General features: G+C 59.3%; 2 protein-coding genes across 2 annotated transcripts in view; one reads left to right on the top strand and one right to left on the bottom strand.

Annotated features, from left to right (window-relative positions):
* Nucleotides 1-309, bottom strand: part of CALY (calcyon neuron specific vesicular protein) — a 20,876-nt gene extending 20,567 nt beyond the window's left edge. Inside the window, exon 1 of the mRNA XM_032282078.1 lies at nt 9-309. The gene's annotated coding sequence lies outside the window, so the exon portion shown is untranslated. The remainder of the gene's footprint in view (nt 1-8) is intronic.
* Nucleotides 310-1,214: 905 nt separating this feature from the next.
* On the top strand, nt 1,215-7,499 carry PRAP1 (proline rich acidic protein 1). The gene is made up of 5 exons (XM_032282080.1): nt 1,215-1,350; nt 4,122-4,188; nt 6,245-6,297; nt 6,924-7,030; nt 7,163-7,499. Exons 1-5 carry the CDS (start codon nt 1,328-1,330, stop codon nt 7,366-7,368), a joined length of 456 nt encoding a protein of 151 aa, XP_032137971.1. The 5' UTR covers nt 1,215-1,327; the 3' UTR covers nt 7,369-7,499.
* Nucleotides 7,500-7,960: the final 461 nt, after the last annotated feature.

Here is a 7,960-nt window from a genome sequence, read left to right on the forward strand (position 1 = left end):
GCTCCCACCTCTGCAGGGGCGGGTACCCTGGCCAGCTCAGCCCTGGCTGCCCCTTGGTCTGGGCCCCCCAGGGGTCTCCAGATGGACCTTGGCTGGATGGTCAGACTCCCCCGTCCCCTCCGCCTCTGTGCTGGTTCAGGCCCAGCTGGGTTTGGCTCCCACGAGCCCCAAGGATTCCCTGTGGAGTCTGCACGGTGCTCAACACGCAGCAGGTGCCCACAGGTGTTTGGCCGAGTGCGGCTCCCAGCTGTGGGTGGTCAGCAGCGACGGGAGCATGCGTTTTCATTGCTAAACCGTAAGCCATTGTTACCCTGTGAACTCATGGACATGCCGCGTTTCATCCACGCTGAGCGGTCACCATTGTTAGGGGCACGGCCCATCACCCATCGCCCCGTCTTGCAGGAGTGCCGCTGTGGTGCCAAGTGGTGCTGGTGAGGGTCCCCATTTGTAAATCTTACGTGGTGACACGTCTGTGCAAATGTTTTGAATAGTTTTCAGTTGCATTGTTTTCTGTTGTTCAGTTGTAAGAGTTCTTTTTATATTCTGGGTATAAGCTGTTTTCTTCGTTTATTTTGTTTTTCCTTTGGGATGGACTCTCACTCTGTCACCCGGGCTGGAGTGTGGTGCAGCAGGCTCCTGTCTCAGCCTCCCGAGTGGCGGGATCACAGGCACGTGCCGCCATGCTCAGCTAATTTTTGTATTTTTAGTAGAGACGGGGTTTCACGACCTTCGCCAGGCTGTCTCGAACTCCTGATCTCAGGGATCCACTTGCCTCAGCCTGGGATTACAGGCGTGAGCCACTACGCCGGGCCCACAAGCAGGATTTTAAAGGCAAAAAAGGGGGCAAAGAAGTGGCCCATACCAACTTGTTTGTCAGCAGTTCCCACTGTCTACAGGGAGGACATTCGGGAGGCTCCATGCTGCTGGGCTCTGGGGTCTGCGCGATGGTCTCATGTGCTGCACCATCAGGTTGACTTATGGCCACGTGGTGTCAGTTGGTCTCATTCCAAGGCCTCTCTGGCTGATCTCGTAAAGGACCCACATTCCTCAGATAAAAGCTTATTTTCTTCCTCAGTCAGGTGTGGCGGGCCCTGCCCGGGGCAGCGGGGTGTTCCTGATCAGGGCCAGGCTCTAGCGTGCCGGGTGGCTGTGGAGCCGGGCACCTGGGTACGTGCGCAGCCACGTGGCGTCCCTCGCCCTGACCTCTGTCCTGACACACCCCAGGCGGCAGCAATAAAGCCCGGGCGGCCTGGGCCTGGGCAGGAGCTGGGCTGGGTGCCAGAGACTGGGACCAGCAACTGCAGCTCCCTGAGCACTCTACACAGAGATGGGGACCCCAGACATGAGGAGGTAACGCCCACTGGCCCTGAGCCCCAATCCCCACCCCACCCCACCCAAACCTGGAGTCCTGGCCCTTAGACAGAGGGGGCCCGGCTGTGCTGCTTGCGCTCCAGGGGGCCTGGTTTAGGGGAGTGTATGGGTGGGAGGGAGAAGGAGGGGCTCTGAGGGTCTGGGGTCTGCCACCAGGCTCCACCTCCTCTGTGGCCCCGAGTGCATGGGAGAGCACCTTGTCCCCTCGGTTCCCCTGACCTGGTGGAGAATCACCCAAGGACCCCTGACCCGGGGCAAGGAAGGGGGAGGCACCAGCAGGCAGGGCTGTGACTGTCCAAAAGGAAGGGGGCTGGGGGTGGGGAGGGGCTAGGGCAGGAGTCAGGGGTGCCCTGAGGTGGTGTCACCCTGGGAGCTGGGATTTGGAGCTCAGGGAAGCACCCGAGCTCCAGCTGGACCTTGAATCAGAGGCTGCCTTCCTTCTGTCGGGGTCCCCTCTCTCCTTTTGTAGGGCTGCCCTCCTCCTCTTCCCCCTCCTCTAAGCCAAGGCCCTCCCTGCCCCTCCTCTCCTGGTGTTTCTCCCTTGTAGCAAGGTGGCCTCTGGGCCATTTGCCTGAAGAGGAGACCCCCAGGGTTCCCAAGGCCAGGCTGCTTGGCAGTCTCCACCCACTGTTGCACTGGTGGCTACCGTGTCCCGAACCCTGGGCCCCCAGGCCGTGTGTCATGGGGAGGGGACTCTAGGGGTGTCCCAGGCAGGTGGAAGTGGGAGTGGGGTCCAATGCTCGGACAAGAGCCCTGCTGTGGATGTCCCCGGCCCAGCATCAGAGCCAGCCGGGGGTCCTGAGGAGAAGCAGGGCCCCCAAACCAGGCCAGGCCAGGCCCTCAACCCCGGGCGGTCTGGGGCACCCCCCTGCCCTTTGACTTCCCACAGTGGCTGAGTCACCCAGAGAAGGCACGAAGGTCCCTGTGGGGCTGCACCCCAGGACTGCAGGGCGCCCCACACACGGGCTTTTTTTTTTTTTTGAGGCAAAATCTTACTCTGTTGCTCAGGCTGGAGTGCAGTAGCACAATCTCATCTCACCGAAACCTCAGCCTCCTGGGTTCAAGTGATTCTCCTGCCTCAGCCTCCCAAGCAGCTGGGATTACAGGCGTGCACCACCATGTCCAGCTAAGTTTTTTTTTTTTTCTGAGACAGAGTCTCACTCTGTCGCCCAGACTGGAGTGAGTGCAATGATGCGATCTCGGCTCACTGCAACCTCCGCCTCCTGGGTTCAAGCGGTTCTCCTGCCTCAGCCTCTCAAGTAGCTGGGATTACAGCTGCCACCACGCCCAGCTAAAATGCTTTTGCAGTTTTAGCAGAAACGAAGTTTCACCATGTTGGCCAGATTGGTTTCGAAACCCCAACCTCAAGTGATCCATCCGCCTCGGCCTCCCAAAGTGCTGGGATTATGGCTCTGAACCACTGCGTCCAGCCCCCGACGCAGCCTGACTGCAGCCCTGCTGAGCTCCGTGCAAACCAGACCCCCAGCCCACCCCCAGGACCACGGCGCCCTGGCAGACAGCAGCCTCCCCAGACAGAAGCCTCCCCAGCAGGGCCCTGAAGAGACATATCTACAACACACCACATGGGCGTGCACACACACACACACACACACACACACCCCCAAACCCTCACACTCCACACCACACACAACATATGCATCCCCCCACACACAGACATTGCACACAGACATCCCCAAACCCAAATACTCCACACCACGCACAAAACACACATTCATCCACCACACACACATCACAGACACACACAAACACAACACACATAACATATACAGCACACACACACCCTCAAACCCACACACTCCACACCACACAACATACACACACATCCACCACACACACCCCACACACTCCCCAAACACAGCACACACAAGATACACACACATCTACGACGACACTCGTGTACATAACAAACCACCATGCCCTCCATACCACGCACAACATACACATCCACCACACACACACAAACACAATTCACATAACATACACACAGCACACTCCCCCCAGACCCACACCCTCCACACCACACACACCCATGCACACAGTGCATACACACCCGACCACACCACCCACAGCATACATGCAATTCACCATGCAGAAACACATGTACACAGCCCACACCCACAAACACACCTGTGCACCCACAACGCACACACACTCCCCTCACCACATACATGAACACACACACGTCATTCGTCCAAACAGACCCAACACCCTGCCTGCCTGCCTAATGGTGCTGCGGCTCATCCAGGAGCCCTCCAGCCGTGGCCCCGCAGCTCTGGGATGCAGGAGGTGCCCCACCTACGGCGGTGTGCGTCCTCTGTGGGCTGTGGGCCCCCGCTGCTCCATACTCACGCCGTGTGCAAGTGTGTTCCTGTTCCCTTGGTCCGCATGTGGACATGGCAGAACCTCTGGAGTTCCTGAGCTGACCACCAGGGCCTGCCACAGAGGCGTCCATCAGGCTGGGCTGTGGGCTCTGGCCGGGGGTGGGCTGGAGGCAGGTGAGCCTGGGGCTTCTCCCTGCTCTGTGCCTGTGAGGCTTGGCCCATGTGAGCAGAGTCCAATAAAACTACTTGCGCTCCCAAGGAGAAACCCAGCCCAGGCCGGGGCCAGGCGGCCTGAGCCCAGCCTCACCACCTGCCCAGTGGGGGTGCTGTCAGGAGTTCAGGGGAGGCGGGGCTGACGGCAGAGCTGGCGCCTCCCCTGCCTCACTCTTCCCTCTCTGGCCCTGTCAGGCTCCTTGTGGTCACCAGCCTGGTGGCTGTGCTGCTGTGGGAGGCAGGTGCGGGCCCAGCACCCAAGGTATGTGTAAGCCCCTCCCATCCGGCCTCTAACCCCAGCCATCACTTCTTGCCTCCACAGCGGGGGATGTGGACAAAGGTCCCCTCTTCCGCCTTCAAACCCCAAGCTGGTCTAGGAGAGAGGCAGGGTACCGTCATGATTCCGGATGCCTGTGCACCTTAGGATGAGGGCGGGGCAGGCTTCACTTCACCGGGGTCAGGTGGTCAGGCCTCAAGACACCCAGGTCCCAGGTGGAGGAGGTGGGCCGGGGTGACACCCTTGTGACCCCAGGTGGAGGAGCTGGGCCGGGGTGACACCCACATGACCCCAGGTGGAGGAGCTGGGCCGGGATGACACCCAGGTGACCCCAGGTGGAGGGGGTGGGCCGGGGTGACACCCACGTGACCCCAGGTGGAGGAGCTGGGCCGGGGTGACACCCACGTGACCCCAGGTGGAGGAGCTGGGCCGGGGTGACACCCACGTGACCCCAGGTGGAGGAGGGCCCCTTTGATGCTCACCTGGCCCTTAAAGGCCAGAGGTGGCTCCAGGTGCAAGTAGCTCAGCTGCACTGTCTGCTGACAGGGGTGTCCTGGGCTGGGACCACGCCTGGGGATATGCCCTGTTCCCTGGCCAGGGTCAAGGCCACTCAGTCTGCTACACCTGGGATGGATCAGGAGGAAGGAGGCCCACGGCTCCCTTGACTGGAGCCCAGGAAGATGGGCATAGCACCCCCACAGTGCTGGTCCTCCCTGGGGTCACTGGTCCTCCCCTGGAGTCACCTGCTTTGCTCTCCTGTCTGTCCTTTGCCCCACTGGAGGTGGCTGGGCTCAGAGCATCTGACCACTAAGGGCTGGGCTCTGAGTAGCTGACCGCCTTCCCCAGGCACCTGCCAGGGTGGGATGGTGCAGACACAGCCCCAACCAGTCACTGCACAAACCAGCCAGCGCCTCGATGGCCCAGGTGGGGAGTGCTATGTAGGGTCCAACATCTCTTATCTAGGGGCAGGCTACTTCTAAGGAATTCCATAGGCGGATGCTTTGAGTCAGCACAGCAGCTAAACAGCTGACAGGGTACACGGCCATCTGCTGGCAGCTTCCAGTGATTTCTATAGGAGGATGATCTGAGTCAGCACATAGCAACAGGGCTGACAGGGTTCACAGCCACCTAGCTGCGGTTATACCAGAGGGGTTTTAAGCCTTGGACGCTCACGGGCTTGCCAACCTGAGGGCAGCTTTCCACAAGGACTGGATGCAGGTTATTGCAACTCCTTTTCAGGAGGAGTGACTCTTGCTCCAAGCCTGTCATACAGTGGGTATCTTTACAATACTGAACGCTGCGGCCTGGGCCAGCATGCCATGTAGCGCGTGCCCTTTCAGGCAGGGGCACTAGCGCCTGGGCCATTGATTCTTGTCCTAGTGTAACTATTTTTCCCTTAATTCATGCTCTGAACTGTGTCTGCTCTAGACATTCCTCCAACTATAAGCAAGATGTGATTTTATATATATATATATATATATATATATATATATATAATATATATGGCTGCTTATTCCTTAATTCATGCTCTATGCCATGTCCGCTCTAGACATTCCTCCAACTGTGAGCTAAGACATAATTTTATATATAAACATATGTGGAAATAACTGATATTCTTCAGGCACTAATTGTTCTGACTATAAACTAATACACGATTGTATATAAAGGATTAAATGACTGAGGGGTAATACTATAAACTAAGATATTCTTCAGGCACTAATTGTGCAGGGGATCTGCTTAGCTCTCCTTCCTCACTGCCCAGATGGGGGTTACCCACAGTGCTAGGTGGGGGATATGGTGCCCAGTTACGTCCCAGTCCCTTCCTGCCCCAGGCCCAGCCAGAAGTGCAGGCCAGCTGGTCATCTGGGCACAGGCTGGAAGCCTCACTCCCGGCTTGCAATCCCGACACCTGGGAGTGGCTCAGCCCCTAGAGATGCTCCAGGACTGTGCTGAGCTGCCCGGCCCCTACCCCTGCAGCCTCTCCCTCCCTCGGGTACCCTGTGGACTGTGGCTGAGCCCACTCCTCTGACCGTCTCCCCAGGTCCCTGACAAGGCCCAAGTCAAACACTGGCCCTCGGAGCAGGACACAGAGAAGTAAGTCCTCCCAACCCCGTTCCCCTGCCCCCCGCCATTTCCTGAAGCTGCAGCCTGTTCTGCTGGGCCCTTCTGGAACCTGGAGTGGACAGGACGGATGCAGAGGGGAGCCCCATCCAGAAACTTTTGGGAGGAGGTGGCACTCCAGTCCCACAGGGATCTGTCAGCAGAGCCTAGTGCCGGAAGAAGAGCTCGGCTGGGGACCTGGGGGTCCCGCGCGTCTCTCGTGGGAGAAGAGAGCTCGGCTGGGGGGCCTGGGGCTGCGGGGCATCTCCCCCAACTCAGCGTCCCCATAGCCCCCAGGACAGCCTGTGCTCCAGGGCCGGTGGCTGCAGCCAGGGTGGCTCAGTCTTGGATCCTGAGGTTTTCCCACATTCTCGACCTTGGGATGCTGCTCAGCCAAGGCTCTGACCACTGCCTCCAACCCAGTGGCCCAAGGACGTGGTATGGAAGCCTGGCCAGGAGCACTGTGGGGGCCACTTGCTGCGGCTCTTGAGAGAGGGGCTTGTCCTGGCTGCTGGTGGTGGGTGCTGGAGCAGCTGCCTTGGGACGGTGGGGACCATCCTAGGAGGGGCTCTGTTCACCTCCCCCACCTGCATGTGGACCTGACCCAACTGTGCCCGCAGGGCCCAGGACGCCCGTGAGGTGGAGCCTCCGGAGAAGGATGACCAGCTGGTGGGGCTGCTCCCCGTCCAGAAGCCAAAGCTCTTGACGGCCGAGGAGAAGCCACCAGGTCAGAGCAGGGCCCCATCCTTCCAGGCAGGCGCAACGCCAGAGCAGCAAAGTCTGCTTGTGGGGTCGACTCAGACACACCAAGGGTCTCGGGAGGGAAACTGAGGCTATGCCTTCATCTGCTTGTCCCTAGGCACCAAGGCCTGGGTGGAGACTCAAGACATCCTGGGCAGTGTCCTGAGCCCCCAGCAGGGTCCTGAGCCTGACTATGATGGCCTGTACCACCCTCCACCTGAGGAGGACCAGGGTGAGGAGGAGCCCCAGTTGTGGGTGATGCCGAATCGCCAGGTGCTCCGGGGACCAGAGAAGGACCAAGACCACATCTACCATCCCGAGTAGGGCTCCAGGGGCCATCACTGCCCATCCCTGTCCCAAGGCCCAGGCTGTTGGGACTGGGACCCTCCCTCCCCTCCCAGCTAGACAAATAAACCCCTGCAGGCTCGGTGTGGCGGCTCATGCCTGTAATCCTAGCAGTTTGGGAGACTGAGGTGGGAGGATCACCTGACATCAGGAGTTTGAGACCAGCCTGGGCAACATGGTGAAACCCCATCTCTACTAAAAATACAAAAATTAGCCAGGCTTGGTGGCAGGCACCTGCAATCCCAGATACTTGGGAGGCTGAAGCAGAAGAATCACTTGAATCCGGGAGGCAGAGGTTGCATTGAGCTGAGATCCTGCAACCATCCTGGGTGACAGAGCAAGACTCCGTCTAAAAAAATATAAATAAATAAACCAACCCCTGCAAACAGGCGGGAGGCCACCTCCCTGGAAGGCCAGTGACCAGGCCGCCTGCTCTGCCGAGGAGCCCCCAAGGGCTGCACGAGGCCCAACTGACCCTTGGCTCCCAGAATGTTGTGCTCCCCGAAGGCCCTCGTCCTTGTGTACCAGGATAGTGAGGGGTGTGGCAGCAGTTAGGGGTTGGGACCAGAGG

The sequence above is a fragment of the Sapajus apella genome, unplaced genomic scaffold (genome assembly GCF_009761245.1).
Source record: "Sapajus apella isolate SASKATOON/1434 unplaced genomic scaffold, GSC_monkey_1.0 scaffold13, whole genome shotgun sequence".
Lineage (NCBI taxonomy): Eukaryota > Metazoa > Chordata > Mammalia > Primates > Cebidae > Sapajus > Sapajus apella.

Excerpts from the sequence above, each read along its gene's own strand:
- PRAP1 (XM_032282080.1), top strand. The coding sequence starts at position 1,328 with ATGGGGACCCCAGACATGAGGAG. Across the intron at positions 4,189-6,244 it reads GTGCGGGCCCAGCACCCAAG|GTCCCTGACAAGGCCCAAGT; the intron begins GTATGTGTAAGC and ends CCGTCTCCCCAG. Across the intron at positions 6,298-6,923 it reads TCGGAGCAGGACACAGAGAA|GGCCCAGGACGCCCGTGAGG; the intron begins GTAAGTCCTCCC and ends CTGTGCCCGCAG.